This window comes from Schistocerca cancellata, chromosome 2 (assembly GCF_023864275.1).
Source record: "Schistocerca cancellata isolate TAMUIC-IGC-003103 chromosome 2, iqSchCanc2.1, whole genome shotgun sequence".
Lineage (NCBI taxonomy): Eukaryota > Metazoa > Arthropoda > Insecta > Orthoptera > Acrididae > Schistocerca > Schistocerca cancellata.
The window spans coordinates 588,265,606-588,291,212 of record NC_064627.1 but is presented as its reverse complement, the minus strand read 5'-3'; the positions used below and the strand labels follow the sequence as shown (position 1 = coordinate 588,291,212).

At 40.2% G+C, this 25,607-nt stretch overlaps 2 protein-coding genes across 2 annotated transcripts in view; both read left to right on the top strand.

Annotated features, from left to right (window-relative positions):
- LOC126162211 (m7GpppX diphosphatase) overlaps nucleotides 1-20,339 on the top strand; it is a 51,120-nt gene extending 30,781 nt beyond the window's left edge. Inside the window, exon 5 of the mRNA XM_049918555.1 lies at nucleotides 20,176-20,339. Coding sequence (XP_049774512.1) covers nucleotides 20,176-20,339 — 164 coding nt within the window. The remainder of the gene's footprint in view (nucleotides 1-20,175) is intronic.
- Nucleotides 20,340-20,415: 76 nt separating this feature from the next.
- LOC126162210 (uncharacterized) lies at nucleotides 20,416-21,711 on the top strand. The gene has a single exon (XM_049918554.1). The coding sequence runs from the start codon at nucleotides 20,416-20,418 to the stop codon at nucleotides 21,562-21,564; it is 1,149 nt and encodes a 382-aa protein (XP_049774511.1). The 3' UTR covers nucleotides 21,565-21,711.
- Nucleotides 21,712-25,607: the final 3,896 nt, after the last annotated feature.

Here is a 25,607-nt window from a genome sequence, read left to right as displayed (position 1 = left end):
TCATTTTACAGTTCGTTTTGATCTTCTGATCACTTTATTAGTCGATAAACGACAACGACATCTGCAAGATGGCTGCTCAGATTGTCTCCCAGATCTTTTGTATAGATAAGGTACAGCAAAGGGCCTATAACACTATCTTGGGGAACACCTGAAATAACTTCTGTTTTACTCGATGACTCGAAAATTACTACGAACTGTGACCTCTCTGACAGGAAATCGCCAATCCAGTCACATAACTGAGACAGTATTCCATAAGCACGCAATTTTACTACGAGCCACTTGTGTGGTACAGTGTCAAATCCTTCCTGGAATCCAGGAATACGGAATCGATCTGAAATCTCTTGTCAATAGCACTCGGCACTTCATGTGAATAAAGAGCTAGTTCTGTTTCACAGGAACGATGTTTTCTAAACCCATGTTGTCTGTGTGTCAATCGACCGTTTCCTTCGAGGTAATTCGTAATGTTTGAACACAATATATGTTCTAAAATCCTGCTGCATATCGACATTAACGATATGGGCCGGTAATTTAGTGGATTACTCCTACTACCTTTCAGGAATATTGGTGTGACCTGTGCAACATTCAGTCTTTGGGTACAGATCTTTCTTCGAGCGAATGGTTGTATATGATTCTTAAGTATGGAGCTAATACATCAGGGTACTCCGAAAGGAACCTAATTGATACACTGTCTGGACCAGAAGACTTGCTTTTATTAAGTGATTTGAGTTGCTTCACTACTCCGAGGATATTTACTTCTACATTACTGATGTTGGCAGCTGTTCTCGATTCGAATTCTAGAATATTTACTTCGCCTTCTTTTGTGAAGGCATTTTGGAAGGCTGTGTTTAGTAACTCGGCTTTGGCAGCACTGTCTTAGATACAGCTAACATACTTCACATACAACCAGAATCTCTTTGGGTGTTCTGCCAGATTTTGAGACAAAGTTTCGTCGTGGAAACTTATAGGCATCTCGCATTGAACTCCGCACTAAGTTTTGAGCTTCTGTAAAGGATCGCCAATCTTGGGGATTTTGCGTCTGTTTAAATTTGGCATGTTTGTTTCATTGTTTCTGCAACAGTGTTCTAACCCATTTTGTGTACAAAGGAGGATCAGCTCCGTCGTTTGTTAGTTTATTTGGTATAAATCTCTCAATTGCTGCCGGTACTATTTCTTTGAATTTAAGCCACATCTGGTCTACACCTATATTATTAATTTGGAATGAGTGGAGATTGTCTCTCAGGAAGGTATCAAGTGAACTTTTATCTGCTTTTTTGAATAGGTATATTTTTCGCTTATTTTTCTACAATTTGGGGATTACAATATTCAACCTCGCTACGATAACCCTGTGTTCACTAATCCCTATATTGATTTTGATGCTGGTTATTAACTCAGGATTATTTGTTGCTAAGAGGTCAAGTGTGTTTTCACAACCATTCACTATTCGCGTGGGCTCATGAACTAACTGCTGGAAATAATTTTCAGAGAATGTGTTTAGCACAATTTCAGATGATATTTTATGCGTACCTCTGGAATTAAACATGTATTTTCGCCAACACATTTGGGGTAAATTAAAGTCACCACCAACTATTATCGCATGAGTCGAGTACATGTTTGAAATCAAAGTCAAGTTTTCTTTGAACTTTTCAGCAACTGCATCATCTGAACTGGGAGGTCGGTAAAAGGATCCAATTATTATTTTATTCCGGTTGCCAACAATGACCTCTTCCCATACTAACTCACAGGAAGTATCTACTTCAATTTTGCGACAGGTTAAACTACTTCTAACAGCAACAAACACGCCAGCACCAACCGTGTTTAGCCTATCTTTTCGGAACACCGTTAGGTCCTTCGCAAAAATTTTGGCTGGCCTTATATCCGGCATTAGCCAGCTTTCAGTGCTTGTAACGATATGAGTATCAGTGCCTTCTATTAGCGCTTGGCACTCTGGTACTTTCCCAGCACAGCTACAACAATTTACAACTGTTATATCAATGGTTCCTGTATCTGTTTTTCCTGTGTTCAGCCTGCACCCTTTGTGACTGAAGCCCTTTTTGTGTTTTCCCGAGACCCTCTAACCTAAAAATCCGCGCAGTCCATGCCACACAGCCCCTGCTACCCGTGTAGCCACCTCCTGCATATAGTGGACACCTGACCTATTCAGTGGAACCCGAAACCCAACCACCCTTTGGCGCAAGTTGAGGAATTTGCAGCCTACACGGTCGCAGAACCGTCTGAGCCTCTGATTCAGACTCTCCACTCGGCTCTGTACCAGAGGTCCGCAATCGTTCCTGTCAACTACACTGCAAATGGTCAGCTCTGCTTTCATCTTGCAAGCAAGACTGGCAGCCTTTACCACTTCTGTTAGCCACTCGAAACCAGAGAGAATCTCTTCTGATCCAAAGCGACAAACATCATTGGTACCGACGTGAGTAACCACCTGGAGTTTGCTGCACCCTGTGCTCTTCATGGCACCCGGGAGGATCCTTTCCACATGTGGAATGACTCCACCCGGTAGGCACACGGAGTGCACATTGGTTTTCTTATCCTCCTTGTCAGCAAAGTCCATAAGGGGCCCCATCAAGTGCCTAACATTGGAACTCCCGACTACCAATAGTCCCACCTTCTGCGATTGCTCGGATCTTGCAGGCTCAGTTATTTCCTCTGAAACAGGACAGGCAACAGCATCCGGCTCAGTGACAGTGTCAGCCACAGACAGCACCTGGAACCTGTTTGTCAGACAAACCGTGGAGGTCTTACGTGCTGCCGCCTGGAAGTCTTTCGCCACCTGCTTCGCCCCGGGGCGACCTCCCACTAGACCAGTTGAGGGGTCAGCCTCAGTGCGAGCAGTAACTGGGCTGGCCACCGGTGAGGACCGATCGGAGGACTCTGATGCGCTGGACGTCTGTAGGATCCCCACGGCCGGCTCACAACAGTGGTGGCCATCCACTGCAGCCTCAAGCTGTGTAACCGAAGCCATCACAGCCTGAAGCTGAGAGCGAAGTGTCGCCAACTCTGATCGCATCCACACACAATTGCTGTCCCTGTCCATACCAACGACCGTGGAAAACTAAACTATGCAGGACTATCGGCATATGCTGCACAACTCTCTCTCTCTCTCTCTCTCTCTCTCTCTCTCTCTCTCTCTCTCCTTCACCCCCCCCCCCACCTCCGCCCGCCCCCCAAAGGTCTCTTAAATTTGTCTGTTGGTGGCATCTCTCTTTCCCCCTAGTCATGTGCGATCTATAGCCTTGTATTTCATATCTTCTAGACACTCCTGCTCAGACATTTTCACTGTCTGCCAGTCTTAACTTCTAGGTGCACTTTTGCCTACCTAATTTGTTGCATTTTTATGTTTTTTCATATGATCAGTTAAGTTCAATATCGGCTGTGTTATTAAAGAATTTCTATTTGGCCTCATCTTTTTACCTATTTGATCCTCTGCTGCCTTCATTTATTCACCTCTCAAAGCTATCCATTTGTCTTCTGCATGTATTCCTTTGCCATGGTTGTCAACCATTGCTTAATGCTCTCTGAAACTCGTAATGATCTTGGGATCTTTCAGCTTATCTACATTCCATCTCTTTTTCTGACTTTTTTAAATTTCTGACTTTTTTAAATTTATGACTTTTTTAAATTTATGACTTTTTTAAATTTATGACTTTTTAAATTTATGACTTTTTTAAATTTAACGCTTTTTTAAATTTATGACTTTTTAAATTTATGACTTTTTTAAATTTATGACTTTTTTAAATTTATGACTTTTTTTAAATTTATGACTTTTTTAAATTTATGACTTTTTTTAAATTTCTGACTCTTTTAAATTTCTGACTCTTTTAAATTTCTGACTCTTTTAAATTTCTGACTCTTTTAAATTTCTGACTCTTTTAAATTTCTGACTTTGTTTTAAATTTCTGACTTTGTTTTAAATTTCTGACTTTGTTTTAAATTTCTGACTTTGTTTTAAATTTCTGACTTTGTTTTAAATTTCTGACTTTGTTTTAAATTTCTGACTTTGTTTTAAATTTCTGACTTTGTTTTTAAATTTCTGACTTTGTTTTTAAATTTCTGACTTTGTTTTTAAATTTTCTGACTGTTTTTTTTTAAAATTTTCTGACTTTGTTTTTTTTTAAAATTTTCTGACTTTGTTTTTTTTAAAATTTTCTGACTTTGTTTTTTTTTTTAAATTTTCTGACTTTGTTTTTTTTAAAATTTTCTGACTTTGTTTTTTTTTTTTAATTTTCTGACTTTGTTTTTTTTAAAATTTTCTGACTTTGTTTTTTTTAAAATTTTCTGACTTTGTTTTTTTTAAAATTTTCTGACTTTGTTTTTTTTAAAATTTTCTGACTTTGTTTTTTTTAAAATTTTCTGACTTTGTTTTTTTTAAAATTTTCTGACTTTGTTTTTTTTTTTTAATTTTCTGACTTTGTTTTTTTTTTTTAAATTTTCTGACTTTGTTTTTTTTAAATTTTCTGACTTTGTTTTTTTTTTAAATTTTCTGACTTTGTTTTTTTTAAAATTTTCTGACTTTGTTTTTTTTTTTTAAATTTTCTGACTTTGTTTTTTTTTTAAATTTTCTGACTTTGTTTTTTTTTTAAATTTTCTGACTTTGTTTTTTTTTTAAATTTTCTGACTTTGTTTTTTTTTTAAATTTTCTGACTTTGTTTTTTTTTTAAATTTTCTGACTTTGTTTTTTTTTTAAATTTTCTGACTTTGTTTTTTTTTTAAATTTTCTGACTTTGTTTTTTTTTTTAAATTTTCTGACTTTGTTTTTTTTTTAAATTTTCTGACTTTGTTTTTTTTTTAAATTTTCTGACTGTTTTTTTTTAAATTTTCTGACTTTGTTTTTTTTAAATTTTCTGACTTTGTTTTTTTTTTAAATTTTCTGACCTTTTTTTTTTTAATTTTCTGACCTTTTTTTTTAATTTTCTGACCTTTTTTTTTTTTAATTTTCTGACCTTTTTTTTTTTAATTTTCTGACCTTTTTTTTTTTAATTTTCTGACCTTTTTTTTTTAATTTTCTGACTTTGTTTTTTTTTAAATTTTCTGACTTTGTTTTTTTTTAAATTTTCTGACCTTTTTTTTTAAATTTCTGACCTTTTTTTAAAAAATTTTTGACCTTTTTTTAAAAAAATTTCTGACCTTTTTTTTTTTTTAAATTTCTGACTCTTAATTTCTTCTTTCTTCTCGTAGTCAGAACAAATGGCATGCTTGGAACAAGAGTACCATAAGGCTGTTTAGCCAAGAGTCCTGTAGTCTCAGCTGTACTCCATGTCTTCCAAGTCAAAATGTTAGCATCTGGAAATGCTTAAAGGCGACCATAATCTGCGTGATTGCCCCATACAACAGCAAGTGTCAACCAGGTACTACCTCCAAACACTGCTTGTACATCACACGACGGACAGAATCGGCCGTATATTGCGGAAACATGGCGTAAAGACGATTTTCAAACCGACAAGGAAGATCAAAGAGTGTCTTAGATCGGCGAAGGAGAAAAAGAGACCCACTTGCAGTGTCAGGAATATACCGTATACCATGCACATGCGGAAAAGTTTGTCGGAATGACTGGACGATCAATTACCACCAGGATCAAAGAGAATAAGCGACATTGCAGGTTGGGGCAGGTGGAGAAATCGTCCGTGGCAGAGCACGCACTGAATGAGACCGACCACGTAATAAAATTCGCCGACACGGAGGTTCTGGCTGTAGAGAAGCACTATAACACGGGCTTGTTCAGAGAAGCTGTAGAAATACAAAAACACGCGAACAGTTTCAACAAGAAAGAGGAAAGCCTTAAGGTAAACGGATCCTGGCTTCCCGTACTGCAGTTAACGACCGTCGCAGGTAGCAAGAGGAGAACCACACCGGAAATGACCGCGGAGAAGCCCTCGGACGTTGGCGCGCCAGGTACATATAGTCTGCGACTGCGAACTCTGCTCCAGTTCACCACCGGCAGTGGAGGGTGAAGCTTTGACAATGCCAGCCACTTGTGCTAGCAAAACGTCAGAAAAATCATTAGATGAACGTCAGCCGAAGAACCCGAGACAGAAGCCAATAGGCAGTTTGTCAACATTTGGCCACGAAAGCCTTAACAATTTTGTCTTTTTTTAAATTTCTGACTCTCTATTTTAAAATTTCTGACTCTCTATTTTAAAATTTCTGACTCTCTATTTTAAAATTTCTGACTCTCTATTTTAAAATTTCTGACTCTCTATTTTAAAATTTCTGACTCTCTATTTTAAAATTTCTGACTCTCTATTTTAAAATTTCTGACTCTCTATTTTAAAATTTCTGACTCTCTATTTTAAAATTTCTGACTCTCTATTTTAAAATTTCTGACTCTCTATTTTAAAATTTCTGACTCTCTATTTTAAAATTTCTGACTCTCTATTTCATTCATTCATTACCAATAAATTATTCTCAGAGTCCACATACACCCCTGAAAATGTCTTATAGTTTAAAATCTTGTTTCGAAATATCTGCCTTACCATTACATGATCAGTTTGAAACCTGTCAGTATGTTCAAGTATCTTCCATGAATACAACCTTCTTACCAAGTTTTAGCAAAGATTAAATTGTGCTCCACCCAAAATTCTACCAGTTGGGTTCCTCTTTCATTCCTTTTCCCCATTCCATATACTCATACTATTTTTCTTTTTCTTCCTTTTCCTGCTATTGAAATTCAGTCCCCCCATCACAGTTAAATTTTCCTCTCTTTTAACTATTTGATTTTTTTTTATCATACATTCTTTTAGTCTCATTATCGGTGAAAAATGAGAGGAAATGTAGCAGAGGAAAGGAACCGTATTCACTGCTTTGGGGAGGGGAAGGAACAATAAGCATAATATTTGATGCAATTTATTGCTGTTTATTTGTCCTGTTCTGAGGACTCACTATCTGAGGAGTCATTTGATGCAATGACAATCCTTTCAGTGCATGAAGAACTTAACTTTTCTGAGATGCCTTCCTTCTGAAATTCACTTTCTTGCCTATTTTCAGTATGATATAAGAACTTAATTTCTTCTTTTTTGTATTTGGATTAGGACTTTTCTGTTATTGTTTTGAATGACAACTGATGTTAACCATGATGATTGCAAAACCTTCTTCTAAACCTCATAATAATTCTAAAACCTAGTGTTTAAGTGCATTACTATTCACTTTCTATCATAGCCACTAGATTTTGCAGGATGTAAATGCATTTTTGATAAAGACATGTTCAGATGATCTTGCTTGACAGACAATAAATCTGTTTCCTTTGCCAGTCAGCCCTTTCAAACCACTATCGCCTTTTGAATCTTTGTAAAGTGATTTTGATTTGAGCCAGTTCTCTTAGAGATAAATAGTAGGGCAATGATGATTTTCTTTTCTTATGGTGAGCATTTATCTGAGAAAAGTAGTCCTAGCTGCTAAAATGTCAGATCTCTCAATCAGAATGCATTGTTGCATTTCCTGTATGTGAGTCGTGAAGATTGCAGCATTTTTCCACTCAACTGATTGCCCCTTGAAAGCAGTTTTGTCTTTTAAGACATTTGCTACGCATTTCCTTGTAGAATACTGGCCATCATAAATTTCCTTTATAATATGATGAATGAAGTCTTTGTGGAAACTGTCAGTCAGTGGCAGTTGTTCTTTTACTAATATCTTTCCTCACAGATTCAAACTTCATTTCTTGACCCTCTACCCAGGCTTCTGCATGTATTCTCTGTACTGTTGTGAGTAAAAACCCACATGCCTTTGCTGTTGCAGTCAACGATCAGCTCTTCTGATACTATATTAAAGATTGCAAAGAAATTTGTATATCTTGTTTGGGTCAGTGTATATTGTAACTCATTCATCTTAATTCAAAAACAATAGTAATGGTACTACACAATGAATATTGCAGCTCTCTACAAAGACATAAGACACTTGCATACACCAAACACGTAAGCAAATGATGCATAGCAATGAAGTTGCAGACCCGTGGCAGCAGATCCATAAATAAAGTCCAGTGTTGCCACATGACAGCTACCTGTTACACACTGTTATGATACTATTGGAACAACATCTGTGGCAAAAATGACACTGTGGCAACAGGGTATGCTTACAGTTAAAAGAGCCCATGCGTCCATTTCAGATGCACTCTATAACTGGGCCATATCTTCATCCTCAGCGATCTTTTCGAAAGAAATTTGTATCATCTTTATTTTGTTGAAAGACTGTTGTAAGGAGCTTTCATGACTTGTTAGTAAACCCAATTTGGAAGAATCTGTTGTCTTTAGATTCGTTGATCAGGGTTCTTCTCTGTTATATAATTACCTTTATTTATCTGCACCACCTTGATACTTCATATCACTTGTAGCTGTTCTCTTTGATTATTATAAAAGTAGAGTCCAAGGTGTGTTCTTCAGATTGCCCATCACATGATCCTCTGGAAAAAGCAACATGAAAGACCACCTCAAGGAACATCCTCATTCATTTCTTGTAGTGGTTAACTTCAGCGCGCATAATACATTGAGGCTCTGCCACTACCTGACCAGTCAGTCAACTGAGGCTCATTCATTTGCTAGCATATGCATCTGAAATAGAGCAGATGAAAAATTTGATTTGCAACAGTCACCCTTCGCAACTGATCTGTTCTTGTGCTCTACAGTTTTCACTGGCACTACTCAAAATGGAAAATTCCCAAGTGTAAATAAAAGATCATGATGGAATTTAGTGGGTATGTAAGGGTTCAATGTAATGCAATGCTTAGTTTTTTGTTTTTGCCCTATTTCACTTTAAAAGGGTAGAGCACACAATGAAAGTTAATTTGGCATATTATGTTTAGAGAGAATACTTTGAAATGATGTTTAAAAAAATTGTTTCATATAAAAATCGAAACATAATTAACATTCTTGAAAACAGCTTTTGTAATAATTTGAAATTTTCTGTAATACCCACCACTGTTTATTAATTTTGATAAATCAAAACTTTTTGCTTAATATGGCTGGTTCCTGAAATACCATTTTTTTTTTTTTTTTTTTTTTTGAAAAATTGGCTGTATGCGATGTACTGTTAGAGTATTTTAACATACTTAATTAAAATATCTAAATGTTCATTATTATTCTGTTATTTGTTTCACTTATTTTTGTTTAATGTTTTGAGTTACTATTTTACATTTTTTCAATTAGTGTTTCTTTGTTTCCTTTTTTAGTTTACCATTTCCGATACATGTCTTTTTGTTAACTAAAGTAGTTAGTAAAGATCATTTGTAGAGAAATGCTTAAAAATGTTTTCAACCAATGGAAACTCCAGGTAGGAATATCAACAATGTTGGAAAAGTTAGATTACTACTTACCAAGAAGATTACATGGTAAGTTGCAGACAGGCACAGTTAAGGCACTAACATACAAACCTTTCAGTCACAGCTTTCATCAGAAAAAGAGAAACACCATTCATTCACACAAGAAAGCAGACCTGAAGCACTCATGACTGCCAACTCCAGCAGCTTGGGCCAAAATGCAGCAATCATGTGGGATGGAAGCAGCAATCTGGAAGGGTTGGGGAAGGGGAAGGGTTAGCAGTGTACGTGTGTATGTAAAGGGGGGGGGGGAGAATGTACAGGCATAGGAGAGAGAGGAAGCCGTGGAGGCCCACATCAAACCATTCAAATGACTGACTATCCAAAACAGAAAAAAAAGGGTATCACAACAAAAAGGGTAGGTTAAACTTCAGTTACACGATAAATCATTCAAATCTAAAGGCCGAAAATTCAATTAAAAACGTAGGAATTACTATTACAAACAACTTAAATTGAAAGGAATGCATCAAAAATGCTGTAGTGAAGGCTAACCAAAGACTGCATTTTGTTGGCAGGACACTTAGAAAATCTAATGGATAGACTGCCTACACTACACTTGACTGTCCTCTGCAGCACAGTGTGGTATCCTTAGCAGATAGGATTGACGGAGTACGTTGAGAGAGTTCAGAAAAGGGCAGCACACTTTTTATTATGGCTAAATAGGGGAGAGAGTGTCACTGACATGATGCTGGATTTGTGGTGGACATCATTAAAACAAAAGACTTTTTCGTTGCGGCGGAATCTTTGCACGAAATTTCAGTCACCAAGTTTCTCCTCCGAATGCGAAAATATTTTGTTGATTCAGACCTGCATATGGTGAAAAGATAACCATAAAATAACGGAAATCAGAGCTTGCACCGAAAGATATGGGTGTTCATTTTTTCCGTACTCTGTACAAGATTGGAGTAATAGAGAATTATTGTGAAGGAGGTTCAATGAACACTCTGCCAGGCACTTAAATGTGATTTACAGTGTGTCCATATAGATGTAGATGTCTTGAAGGGTGGCCCTGTGGAGGAAATGTTTAGAGCAATAAATATATACATAAAACTTTACGTTCCACAACATTAGTACCCTCCGAGATGAACTTCGCTTGATTTTTCCAATTGGCGTGAGGATAATAAAATATTCAGTGTCGTGCCCTGCTGATACGGATAAACTACTTCCTCTGGAAGTTATTTAGTGAGCACAAAACATACCAACATATCAAATGGTGAAGGGTAATCTATGCTTCTAATGAAAGGACAAATTCTAGTCTTAACTATAAAGTTTATTTGAAAACAAACTCATTACTCAATATGAGCAATAAATGAGCTGCAAACCGCCCTGTGGATGTGCAGCATCAGTAGGTTGTGAAGCAGGGAAAGGTGGGCAAGCGCATCAGCAGAGGGTGGGAGACAAGAATGGGGACTATGATACGATGGGGGTGCAGAAGGAGCCATCAGAGAGGAGGTAGTTAATGTCTAGGAAGGTTGTGTGCTGTGTTGAGGAGGGCCAGGTGAACCTGTTGGGAGAGAAGATTGTGAAGGAATGAAGATACAGTGTCCTGATCCTGAGTCTAATCATGAAGAAATCATCTATGAACCTGAGCTAGACTAGGGGTCTGGTGTTTTGGGAGGATAGGAAGGTCTCCTCGTGATGTCTCATAAACAGGTTGGCATAGGAGAGTGCCATGCGGGTGCCCATGGCTGTGCCGCAAATTTGTTTCAAGTTGTAGGTTAGGATAAAGTTAATAACGTGTATGAGGAAGGAGATAGTGGGTTTGGAGCCTGAAGGATGTTGAGAAAGGTAATGTTTAGTAGCAGTAAGACCATGGACATGAGGGGTGTAGGTGTATAGGGAGGTGGCATAAACAGTAATCAGTAGGGATCCAGGAGGTTTAGGGGTGGGGATGATTGAGAGTCGATGAAGGAAGTGATTAATGTCATTGACGTGGGAGGCTAGATACGGGCAATTGTCCGGAGGGGTTGGTGAATGAGGGCCAAAATTCTGTCAGTGGGGGCACAATAACCAACCACAATGGGGTGTCCTGGATTGTTGGGTTTGTGGGTTTTGGGGAGCATGTAGAAGGTGAGTGGTCATGGTGTCATAGAGGTGAGAAGGGAAACAGTTTATAGGTGGAGGAGTAGTATAATTGGCAGAGGTCTTCTGCCAGGTAGTCACTGCAATTCATAACATTGGTCGAACCTTTGCCCCATGTACTATTTCTTAAATGCTGCCTAAACTTTGGAGTCCCTCAAAATGACCAAACCATTAATACATCTTGCTCTCGATCCCAACCCTCGTTTCATAATAACCTTTTCCTTTTCAGATTCTGCCAGTCCCTGGCCCTAAAAAACCTGGCACTGCAAAATACATCTCTGTGGCATGGGCATTCCCAGAACTGACTCTGTTCTCTCCGCAAAATACTGCCGCTGTGCAGTCCCTGCTTCATGCATCACATATCTGAAACTGAATCATTTGCTCTCCAGCATTTAGTGGAGCATTCCAGATGCAACCTCCTCCAAGTTATCCAACCTGCTGACATCCCATTGCCGCCTCAGGGCACCATTATCCAACACCAATCCTACCCCAATGTTCCTCCTCGTCCACCCCTTGTAGCACCAAAAACCCTGCCTAGCTGAGCTATCAACATCCCACCATACCCAAACCAGAAACATTCCCGTAACACAGTTGGTAGAGCACTTGCCTGCGAAAGGCAAAGGTCCCAAGTTCGAGTCTCGGTCTGGCACATAGTTTTAATCTGCCAGGAAGTTTCATATTAGCGCACACTCCACTGCAGAGTGAAAATCTCATTCTGGAAACATCCCCCAGGCTGTGGCTAAGCCATGTCTCCGCAATATCCCTTCTTTCAGGATCGCTAGTTCTGCAAGGTTCGCAGGAGAGCTTCTGTTAAGTTTGGAATGTAGGAGACGAGGTACTGACAGAAGTAAAGCTGTGAGGACGAGGCGTGAGTCGTGCTTGGGTAGCTCAGTTGGTAGAGCACTTGCCCGCGAAAGGCAAAGGTCCCGAGTTCGAGTCTCGGTCCGGCACACTGTTTTAATCTGCCAGGAAGTTTCATATTAGTGCACACTCCGCTGCAGAGTGGAAATCTCATTCTGAGAACATTCAGCAGGATTCGCAAATTGGGGCGCATGATCCTCTAAATATCCCAATTTGTGTCAGGCTTGTTTCAGTTGCCTTGGGAATTTTTGACAAAGAAATTTGATCATATATTAGTGACCAGCAATTATACGGCTTTCAAGAACACTTATTACATTTCAACTTTTATATGAAACACATTTTTGTGTGTCATGGCTTCAAAACATAATATACCAAATTAGCTTTCAGGGTGTGTTTTATCCCATAAAAGTGAAATTGGATACAAATGAAGAAAACCATATTGCATTTTTTGACCCATCTACATATCTACCAAGTTTAATAAAGGTTGGTTAATTTAGACCTGGGAATGTGCCCTTGTCAGTGGGAAGTGCTCACAGATTGAGTAGGATTCATTGAGCCACTGAAGGATCCATACCAATTACTAATACTACCTTCATTTGTAGATTGACAGTCATTATTCCTGTCTTGAAATCTGTGAAGATTGTGTAGTCCAATCGGTTAGCAGTGTGTTGCTCACACTCGGTGTATTGGAAAGTCTGTTAGAATGGACGGTCAGTAGCTTTGTGGGAACAATTAGGTAATGTACTGCTTTATTTGCACAAAATGTATGTTTCATAGAAGTTGTATAACATCTATCATTGGCAAAGCAGAGACGAGGTAGGACCAGCATGGACAGGTTTGGTGAAGTGTCTCCCATTGACAGTTACAAGGATGCCTATGCATGGAACTCCATCTCTGCCTTCTTTCAACTCCTGCACTCTTGCCTTTCTCCACATGTGCTGAGGAGGAGAACTAATTCTTGCAGTACGACGACGTCACTGACCCGGATCCTTCATTTGGGCATGTGATTTTGTGATACTTGCACAAGAGCAAGAGATAATCCTTAGTCAAATGCTTCCAGAAATCTTTTGCTGTTTTCTGATGGGGTCTGAAATATCTTGTCAAGTCTTTTAAGATACAAAATTGTTAAGGCTTTCATGGCCACTTGTTAACAAACTCCCTGTTGGCTCCTGAATCGTATTCTTCGGCTGACGTTAGATGATTTTTTTCTGGCATTTTGCCTGCACAAGTGGCTGACATTTTTAGTTTCACCCTTCATTGCTGGTGATGGACTGGAGCTGAGCTCACGGCCACAAACTATATGTACCTGGTGCGCCGATGTCAAAGGGCTTCTCCATGGTCATTTCCAGTGCGGTTCTCTTTCTGCCTGCGACAGTCATTTGCTGCAGCACAGGAAGCCAGGATCTGTTTACCTTGAGGCTTTCTTCTTTCCTGTTGAAGCTATTCTTGTGCTTGTGTATTTCTATAGCTTCTCTGAACAAGCAGGTGTGATAGTTCTTCTCTATAGCCAGAACTTCTGTATTCACGAATTTTACTATGTGGTCGGACTCGCACAGCGTGTGCTCATCTACAGCCCATTTCTCTACTTGCCCCAACCTGCAATGTCGGTTATGTTCTGTGTTCCTGGTGTTGGTGGATCGTCCAGTCATTCCAACATAAACTTTTCCACATGTGCATGGTATGCGGTGTATTCTGCAAACCCTTAACAGTTTTGTATTACTCCTCAATGGGGAGGAGATGTGCACAGTGACCGACGGAAGAAGAAAGCATGATTGATGTCCTTTCTCGCCTTTCTGTTGCAGTGCTGGGCTGCAGGTGAAATGTAAGTGCCTATTCGCTACTGCCCAAGCACATCGTATCTACGACAGAATGGAACTACTTTTTCTTCACAATTGAATTCATACAACACGGAGAGACTTGGCAAAGACAGGTGAGGAACTTTTGGGCCTTTTCCATCAGCCAAGTAGCAGGGACCATCAAGATGACTGGGACAAGATTGACAGCATCACCCACAAGAGCATGCAGAACGAACTCGTGGGCTGCACTGAGCGACAGAAGAAAAAGTTTGCAAGATTCTGGAAGCAGGCTGACAAGGTGATTCTTGACATATCACGAACAGTGGTTAACCTCACTGAACAGCAATTGACCAAAGAGGAAGTGTCTTTCCTTCAGAATGGAGATAATTACTCTTATCATTCTGAGAACTGTACCTATGGAGGACATTATTGCTAATACCGTAGCAGCCATTTTGACCCTTCCTTGTGAAAGAGCAGAGGAAATATGCACCAAAACAGCCAGGGTACTGCGCTGAGCAAACCCACCAGCTTGCAGCATGAAGAAAGAAGAGGTACAAGCTATTAAAACGTTAATGTCGACAAGTGTGTTTTGGTACTGCCTGCCGATACAACAATCATAATGAAGACCGAAGATTATTAGCAGATCTGGGACCTATTAGATCCGACGATGTACCAAAAAGTAAGCGCAATCCAACACAGCTTATCACAAGGAATACAAATCAGTTAATCAAGGCGTCATCTCTGCCTGCAGACATACAGAGGAACCGGCACAACACAGGAGCCCTACCACCTCGGCTTTATGAATTACCTAAGATCCATAAGAATAATATTCCACTAAGACCAATTGTTAGCACTTCTCTGCTCACCAACATGTAAACTGACCCAACACTTGGCCTCTCTGCTCCAGCCACATGTGGGGAAGACTGACACATACATAAAGGAATCAGGACATTTCATTGAGAAGTTGAAGAAACTAAAACTTGCACCAAATGACTTCCTGGTCAGCTCTGATGTTTCATTGTTTATGAAAGTGCCACTCAGTATGTCTCTGAGCACCCCGTTTCCATTTTCCCACAAGACATCACAAAGCTCTTTCATGCATGTCTAACCACGAACTATTTCATGTGAAATGGCAATTTCTACGAACAGCTGGAAGACATCACCATGGGTAGGCCTCGTAGTCCAGTGGTGGCCAACTTCTTCATGGAACATATCGAAGCACAAGCACTGGACTTGGCACATTGTAAACCTAAGGTGTGGTACAGATACACCAATGATAGCTTTGTTGTGTGGAGCCACGCTGAAGAACAGCTCAGTGACTTCCTAACACACTTGAACAATTTCCATGCCAACATAAAATTTACCATGGAAGTAGATAAAGGTCAAAAAAACTATCATTTCTAGATGTGCTAATCACAAAGGACAGTGAAAACCTGGGACACAGCATGTGTCAAAAGCTGACACACAAGGACCAATACCTGCACATACTATCATATCACCACCTGAGCAAGAAAAGAGGCATGATTAATACGCTCATAACGTGAGCAAGATGAATATGTGAGCCACAACACCTCAGGTGCAAAATACAACACTTGGAAATTGTTCCGAGGAGCAATGGGTGCTTCACAAGTTACATTAGAAGTAAAACAGAGGCAAACACTGGGCAAAGTGACAAATCAGAAAAAGAAATGTTAGTTACAGACTTTCTGCCATACATTCCCAGAGTGATGGACAGAATCAGACTATATTGCACAAACATGGCATAAAGACTATTTACAAACCGACACAGGTCGTCAGTGGGTTTCAGATTAGCAAAGGAGAAAAGAGACCCACTTGCAATGTCGGGAATATACTGCATGCTATGCACATGCGGAAAAGTTTGTTGGAATGACTGGACGCTCTATCAACACCAGGATCACAGAACATAAGCGACATTACAGGTTGGGGAAAGTGGAGAAATCTGCTGTGGCAGAGCACACGCTTTGTGAGACTGAGCATGTAGTAAAATTTGCCGTCACATGTGTTCTGGCTGTGGGGAAGAACTATCACACCCACTTATTCAGAGAAGCTATAGAAATACATAAACATGAGAATAGCATCTACAAGAAAGAAGAAAGCGTCAAGGTAAACGGATCCTGGCTTCCTGTGCTGCAGTGAACGACTGCCCTTGTACGTTGGCGCACCAGGTACATATAGTTTGCGGCTGCGAGCTCAGCACCAGTCCTCCACCAGCAATGGAGGGTGAAACAGTGACAGTGACAGCCATTCGTGCAAGCGAAACATCAGAAAAATAATCAGACGAACACTGTCCGAAGAGTTTGAGGCAGAAGCCAACAGGCAGTTGTCTTTTAAGATAGATAGCTCTGGTCTTGTTGGCATTGTCATTAAGTCTCCTCCATGAGAAAGGATGTTGGAGTAAGTACTTCGTTGTCAATTTGAGAGGTGGGCCTTGAGTTCATTGCAGCTTAGATATTAAAGAGCACAGTCTGTATCCCTTCTTTGCCCATACTGGAGCACCCGATTGCTTTTTGGAGACATCTTTTGGTTGAGCCTACCAATTTAAGCTTTATTGAGGATTATATTGCTGGATTTTATCACCATTCTGTTATTTCTTTGTTGGCTGTGTGGAATGTTTGAGCATTGTCACTGTAGATCTACCAATAAATCTTCGTAGTGCCAATGACATTTACTTGTTGATAAGTTGTTGACTAGATCTAGATCAACGGGTCTAGCCACAACACAGGTAAACAGTACAGTATAGCATTCAGTTGCAATATTTCCTACTTTGGCTTTCAGTGGCCATGCAAAATCAACACTAGTCATTTGGAAGGATCTCTGCAGTGTTACCAAGTTAGCTGGGAGCTCCTGTTTCTGGACTGTCAACGTCGCATGCTATTTTCGATGGAAGGCATCAATGAATAACCTTCTTTATCATGCAATGGACATATAGTATCTAGGAGGAGGGACTAAGCTTTGAAAACACAATTCTGACTCCAAGATAATGTAAATGAATGTCAGTATGTAGTATTAAAAGCACTGTGACCTGATGGTTTTCATCCGGATAAGTGGATTTCATTGGTTTCTGGCAAATCAATAGGTTTGAGATACTCATTTGGCCAGTGAGGCAGGGCTGTTGCGAAAGCCAAGATGGACCGTACCCCCGTCTGTCCATCGTGTTTAAGGTATGAGGCATTCTTTCTATTAACAGATCATCCAGAGGATTCTCTCTGCCTGGTAAATGGCTTCACTGGGATGTGGAGGTAATGCACGAGTTTCAATTACAGCGGTTACCTATTAACCAAGCAAGTTTCGCCATGGAGTAAGTCCAAAGAGTTGCTTTACTTATGTCTGAGATGGTCGACTTCTGCAGTAGTAACAAAGATGTCATGTTCCCATAAACGCTACCAATAGTTCCAGTTGCGGGAGCATAATCTTCTTCCCACCTGCTAGTCGATGTAAAAGACCGCACCGTATGTTCGCTCTGAGGCATCACAAAAAACAAGGGCAAGTGCTTCCCTCTTTAAAGTTTGTGATGCATATTGGTACCTAGATGTGTATAGGCTTGGAAGGGCTTATATTTTGCATCATATGCTCTGCAATTTTGGCCACTATACCAAAGAAATCTTGTCAGGTCTCCGTCATCTAGATGCAGAACTAATTGCAAAAAAGGCCTAGGTAGTATCTGCTATGACAGCAAAATGTTGCATTCGAAATCGAAAGAGTGCTGCAGTTCTTTCAGGAACTTTGAATGTAGTGAAAGAACGGCTGCTGATTTTTGTGGAAGGCAGACTAGTATTAACTGACCTCATTAGAATAGAAAGTGACAAATTCCTCAAGAAGCACTGAGTCTCTTGCACTCATTGATCGATACTGATCGTCGCATATTACTATTGTTTATAAGTCCCAAAAGCTTCAAAATGGTGTCAAGTGCTTCTGTGAACAGCAGATTGACGAGGTTCATGACAGCTTGATTTACAAAAATCCTTGGGAAGCTTCTGCTAGGAATCCATCTGAATTTTGAAGGCAATAAAGCCAATGGTGGGGACATGCATATCAGCGCAGTGTCGTTAACAATTTTGCAGTAGTGATCGGCTCCAGTTAGTAACTCAGTGGGAAGATCATCGTATCTTTCTGCTGGAGTGGCCAGATGTAAATTATTAATGTGTTGCCTTTCGAACTCTTCAGGTACTGGCCAACGTCTCAAAAATGAAAGAAAATATGTAAAATGAGCATTGTTGCATGCGGTTTTCAATATCGAGTGGAACAGATTGCGAGAGTGTGATGTAGTGAATGAAGACTCAGACATTGGCTGTCAGTGGGTGATTCACAACAATTTCCAGTTGTGCTGTTGAAGCTAGATTGGCTGCCACTATCTAAAATGCAGCATGTAAGTGTACTTTAACTTGTGGGCCTTCGAATCTCATTGACTGGATTAGAATTGTGCCACGCTGGATTAGCCGAGCGGTCTAAGGTGCTGCTGTCATCGACTGTGTGGCTGGTCCTGGCGGAGGTTTGAGTCCTCCTCTGGCATGGGTGTGTGTGTTTGTCCTTAGGGTAATATAAGTTAAGTAGTGTGTAAGCTTAGGGACTGATGTCCTTAGCAGTTAAGACTCATAAAAATTTTTTAAAAAAAGTATAATTGTGTTAAGTGATGAGGCCCTCTTTGAAGTGAGCCCAATGACCAATGAAGAAGTGCCTAGAGATGCCCCAGGCAGTGGTGGGAGACCATCCTGTGTGTGGCCCACCATATGGCCTGACAAACAGGAGTCCGGGGGGGTCATTTCTTTTCATAGCAGCACCCATTCGGTTCTCATCCACAGCACTCTTGCAACATAGTGGTACTTCAGCCACTTTGTTGCCCTCCAAAGCAAGCCATCCTGGGCTTACATTTCAGCAAGATAATGTCCAACCACACACAATGAGAATTTCTGCTGATTGTCTTCACACTTGCCAAACCCTGTCTTGGCCAGCAATGTTGCAAATCTCTGCCTAGTTGAGAACAGTTAAGAGCATTAGGTGGGGCTGTCCAGTTAGCTTGGAATTTTGAAGTTCTAACAGGACAGTTGGACAGAATTGGCAAGATATCCCTCAGGAGGACACCCGACAACTCTGTCAATGAGTGCCAAGCCAAGTGTCTGCTTGCACAAGGTCCAGAGGTGAACCAACTTATTACTGACTTTTGCTCAATTTGTGAAGTTTTTTGTCATTAATAAATTGTCCATTTGTTCTGAAATTATAATCATCTGTGTGCCTATGCATGTATATCACATTTACAGATTTCTGCCCCCTTAGAGTAATTATTTTGTGCTCTGTTGTTTTTATTCCCCTGTAAAGTGTGTTAATAAGCTGGACACACACCAGTTGCACAAGATATATTGGCAAAGAATCTTTAATGGTCTGCACATATTTTTCTATCTTGTAAGTAAAATAAATGAAGAAAGGAGATACAATAATGGTGGCGTAGCAGCAAGGATTCAAGACAGAAGGGCTTTCAATGGAGAGAAGTGTCTCTGAACTTTCAAAAGTACCATTATTGAGACAAAAAAAGGATAATGGAAGTTATCAGTTTCAAGCATAGGCCTGTCGTGGTGCAGAAAGGGAGTGATTTCACAGAAGTGAAATCATTAAAGGCCTCTGAAATGTGGTGTTACATAAGATTGTTGAAGATAGATGGAATAAGTGAAGAATATGTCGTACAATGTATAAACAAGAAACAATGTGTAAGAAGTAATTTTATTAATCAGAGAGAAAGAATGGTGGAGCACAAATAAAGACATGTCATTGCTGAAACTCAGTGAGCATAATGATGATGAGAAAAAAAAGAGAGGAGGAAGAAATCAGTTTTTCTGGAAGTGAACAGCTTCAGAGAAATGTTTGCTTACAGCATGTCATGTAGAAATGATTTACTGTTTGAACATTATAAAGTATGTGCTCAGCAGCAGTTGTAAGCTCAAACTTATCTTTAGAAGCCTCATCTGTAAATTATTTTATTTCTGTTGTTGGAAAATACAGACAAATTGAATTATTTCTGTTATTTTTTTGTCCATAATTTGTGTTACAGTTTTCTAAGAATTAATATCAAAATCTGGCTTTCCGTTTATACTTTTCTTTACTTTTCAGGTATATATGCTGAGAAATCCCATCTTCTGGGTGAAGTTGTGAGTAATATAGAATTGATGTCAGACTACTATCAGAAGGCCACAATACCATTTGCCATAAAAGAAAGTGACAGCCTGTTTCAGAAGTATGAAGAGAAGAACCTGTTAAAGAGAACTGCTGAGTGACTCACTCCCATTTTGTGTGTGTGTGTGTGTGTGTGTGTGTGTGTGTGTGTGTGTGTGTGTGTGTGTGTGTGTGGAAATGTTAACAAGGTGCATTATTGTTGAGGTGAGGGAGCATTTGAGAGCTTGTAATGTATATATTTTATTAAAAGAAAAAATTCAGAAGAGTGATATTTTCCAAGTTTGTGTGAAGGCATCACTAATATTATTGACAAAGATTGCTGGTAAAACTACAGTTTCACAAAAAATAAAAGTAACCACATGTTCTCTCATTCCTTGCAGTCTGTCAAATTTAAATATGCATAGCAATTATGTTTGCTTTAGATTGCTAACTGAACCAAGCAATGCTGTTTCAGGATCATTTGCTTCAGAAGTGCTACCACTTGTAAATTTACATTGTAAAAATAATGAGTTTGTTTTCACTCCAATGTTGCAGAAAGGAAAGTCTTATGATATTCATTGCAAGTGTTGCTCTAATATGGTATCAGTGTCATCTGTAACTTTCCAAAGATTTCTGCCGTTACCTAGTGGTTTCTTGGAATTTGAAGATTATTTTTGTCATACTCATGGTCAGCAGAATAATCTCCAGTCCGCACCCTCGTGTAAATCGTGTGACTGCTTGTATGGTTCTTATTATTTCTTAATTAAGCCACATTTACTTAAAGTCAGTAGTGCAAGTGTAATTAAATGTGATCGTTGTCTGTCTTGGATAGGTACTCTTAACAAAGATTTTGCAAAACTCTGGAGTTGCACTGTGTCATTTGGGGCCGTGACAACAACATCACAACCCCTAGAAGACTTCCTTAACGTAATGAAAGAATCTCTTGAAGGCATGCCTGCCTCTGCTGGTAAAGTTTTAATTGAGTGTGTTGTGTCAGATAGTAATACACACTATATTCTCCTGTGGGCATTAGACAAATTCCTTAATGTACATTGTAATTTGAATGGAAAATATTCTGCTGTAAGTGAATCAGTTACTAATAGTACTGTGACTATCGTAGCAGAAACAAGTTTGCAGTCCATGCATACTATGAAAGTTTTGTATAAATATCAGGAGTGTGCTTCAGATTGTGTAGGGCTATGGCAGAATGACAGGAATGTACATACTGTTGATGTAGCAAAACAAATGTTCATTGCTGGTTTACAGCATCTAATGAAACAAACAGAATACATTCCAGAACCTTACAAGATTGTTGAGGATTTCTTTGTTGCATATATTGAATTGTAGATACAGTTCACTTCCAACGTTGATGAAAATATAATTACCTTAAATGCTCTTTTAATTTCAGAGTGACAGTGTTGTGTGATAACAGCCAGACTATTTGTTGCGATCTTAATGTAATAAAACGGAATATTTTTGCTCATGTACTTGAAACCGCTACAGTAGTTGTTTATTCACATAATCCCTATTAATTTTTATGTAACTATGAGTAGAATTAATAGTGCAGTTGAAATTGTAAACACTATGAATTTAGTATATTCAGTGTGTCCATATTGATGAATATCTATCAATAGTATCTTATGATAGTTGTAGCCCCTAAGATTTGTCCTTTCTTATTTGATTGGATAAGCAGTAACACATTGCTGTAGAAGGACAAATTATATTTTATGGTGATGACCATACTTATGTCAGTAGTATTACTAACTGTGGACAGTAACTACATTAGGAGCTTGTTTTATACAAATCTTCCCTGTATACTTTCCTGTATACAGCTGTGTACACACAACTAACACACACACACACACACACAACCACCAACTCTAGAATCTCAGGCCGGAAAGCATCATCATGTGGGATGCAAGTAGCAATCTGGAGGGGGGTGAGACAGGGGAAAGGATAGTAGTGATGGATAGAGAGAGAGAGACAAACACTGTCTGGTGGAGTGTGCCGGTACTAGACTGCCAATAGGCACAGCGTCAGGAGGTTGTGGGGCAGGGAGGTGGGAAAAAAAGGAGCAAATAATGAAGGGAGTGGGGAAGGAGGGGCGGATGTGCTGGCAGAGGGCTGCAAATAAATAGGGTAGGTGATGAGCATGCGGAGGAGATGATAGGACAGTGGCAACTTGTGTGAAAGGTGTGGGGACAGTATTTTACTGTTAGTATAAGGGGTATAATTATGGGGGCGGCGAATGTGTTGTAAGGATAACTCCCACCTGCACAGTTCAGAAGAGCTGATAGTGGAGGGAAGGATCCAGATGGCTTGGATAGTGAAACAGCTGCTGAAATAAAATGTGTTTGTTCAGCTGCATGTTGTGCCACAGGGAACCAGGTGATGTTTTCCTTTGTTACTCTTCTGTATAGCATTACTCCTCACAGTGTCCATTCTCTCTTCTTTCCTGTGTTTATTGACTACCTGTTTCAACGATCGTCCGTTCACAACACATACTTCATGACTGCAGATTGTTGATGCAACTTTTAATGCCTCAGGTTCTTTCCTTCGATAGTTAAATTACATTCATTCCTATTGATCCCAATTCTTCCCTCATATTGACCTACTCAAGCATTTGTGTTTTTTTGACACCTCCCCATGCCACACAAACTTTTGATCCTCAGCTGAACCCATTCACCCTCCTTCCCTCTCCGCTTATTCCAACGCACAAAACAAAAACACACACACACTCATCATCATCATCATCATCCCTTTTCACCCACATTTCTGTACGTTTTTAACATATTTGTGCATATTTTTATGCGGTTTCATGTATTTATGCATATCTGTGCATGTTTCTGGGTGTCTTTTCACGTATCCAGCCCCTGTCATAACCATCACCTATTTTGCCCATTTCTACATTATTTGTTATTCCCATTTCCTTTACACCATTCCTGCCACAATGGGCTCCTGCTCCATCTTTGTGTGACAGTTCAGAAAAGTATCCCTTTCCCTGTCTAAAACCTAGCCACAAATCCTATTTCTTAAATGCTGCCTAAACCGTGGAATCCCTCCAAATGGCCTAACTGTTAACATTCCTTTCTGTGCATCTAACCCTTCCTTTCACAGTAACCTACACCTTTTCAGATTCCGCCAACCCCAGGCCCTCACAAACCTTTTACTGCAAAAACAAATCTCCATGGCACAGGCATTCCAGAACCACTTCTGCTCCCTCCGCAAGGCACTACTGATCTGCAATCCCTACTCAGTACATCAAATCTCTGAAATTGAATCCCTTGCTCTCCAGCACCTGGAGGAGCATTCCAGACACTACCTCAATAAGTTATCCAACTTGCTGAAATCCTACTGCTGCTTGGGCACCACTATCCAACCCCCTATTGTACACAGTGTTCCTCCTCGTAGCAGTTGAATGCTGCCGAGCTGACCTTTCAACATGCCACATCACCCAAAACTCCCTGCCAACTCTCCACCAAATCCAGAGCCAAAACATTCCTGTAACATTGTTGTTAACCTTTCTGCCAAAACCTTCAACTCTACAGAGCTTTCTTCTATCCGAAGACCTCGCCCTTAGCCCTACACCCAAATTTAACCCTGCTGGACTTGTCAAAGATCTACTGTTCTTCTCCTGATCCTTGCAATGGAAGTACTTCTTTTACATTACCACCCGAGCCCTCCCGAGTGAAAACACCCTAATTCCATGGTTGAACCCTGCCTCTTCCAGTTTATACCCCCATCTAACTGCGATCCTGCCACCTAACCAACTGCTGGTCACCTCCAACTTATCTTCACCATCCTTCCCCAGGTCCCTTCATCAGAACGCCAACCTCTCAGTAAAAGAAAGAATAGCCACACACAACCTCAAAACAAATCCTGACCTAATTGTCCTATATCTGCAGACAAAGGTTCCACCAGTGTTGTTATGAATCACAGTGACTACCTGGCAGAAGGCCTGTGCCAACTAACTCACTCACTCCTCCACCTGCAAACTGCCAGAGTGATCTCACCGCACTAGTAGAACACAACCTCCAATACCTGCTTAAAGCCCTTGGCCCTTCCCAGAACCTTTCCCCTGAATCCATTTCACTAGTCAACACTATGACAACCAGCACACGGACCTTCTACATGCTCCCCAAAATCCACAAACCCAACAACCGTGGACGCCCCATTGTGGCTGGTTATTGTGCTCCCACTGAAAGAATTTTGGCCGTCATTGACCAACATCCCCAAACAATAGCCCACAGTCTAGTCTGCCACATCAAAGATACCAACCACTTCCTTCACTGACACTCTGCCATCCCCACTGCGTAACAAGACTCGTCATTGTTGATGCCACCTTCCTATACACCAACACCCCTATTGTTCAAGGTCTTACTGCTATTGAACACTAACTTTCCCAACATCCTTCATGCACCAAACCCACTAGGTCATTCCTCATACACTTTACTAACTTTGTACTAACCCACTGCTACTACTCATTTGAAGGGAAGGTGTATCAACAATTCTGCGGCACAGCCATGGGCATCCACATGGCACCCTCCTATGCCAATCTTTTTATGGGCCATCTAGATGAGACCTTCCTAGCCATCCAAAACACAAGTTTCAGGGTCATTGATATCTTCATGATCTGGACTCAAGGCCAGGACACAATATCTTCGTTCCTTCACAACCCCACCACCTTCTCTCCAACAGCTTCACGTAGTTCTCAGACCAGCATGCCACCTTCCTAGATGTTGACCTCCTCTCTGATGACTCCATCTGCACCTCTGTCCACATTAAAACCACCAACAATACCTGCATTTTGACATCTGGCATCCCTCTCACACCAAAAAATCCGTTCTGTACTGCCTGGCCACCCAAGGATGGCATATCCCCAGTGACAAGAACTCTTTTGCTCAGTATTCTTGGGGTCTCACCGAGGCATTCAGAGATATGCACTATCCCCGATACCTAGTCCGCAAACATATCTCCCATGCCATTTCCCATCACACTGTCAATTCTCCAACCACAACCAAAAACCAGCCACAAAGGAGTGTTTCCTTCATCACCCAGTACCATCCAGGACTGAAACAACTGAACCACCTCCTTTGCCAGGTCTTTGATTAACTATCATTATGTTCTGCAATGAGGCCTATCGTATCCAAGATACTTCCCACCCCTCCTAAAGTGGTCTTTCTTCACCCACCTGACCTCAACAATATCCTACTCCATCCCTATCCCACTCCCAATCCAAAGCCCATGCCATGAGTACCATATCCCTGTCGAAGACCCCCGTACAAGACCTGGCAAGCCACCAACCCAGAACTTCCTTCTCCAGTCCTGTCACAGGATTATTCTACCCCATCAGGGGCCAGGTGATGTGTGAAAGTGGCCATGTCATTTAC

Bases quoted from the DNA above. Each gene is read 5' to 3' on its own strand.
- LOC126162210 (XM_049918554.1), top strand. From the start codon at position 20,416: ATGTTAACAAGGTGCATTATTGTTGAGGTGAGGGAGCATTTGAGAGCT.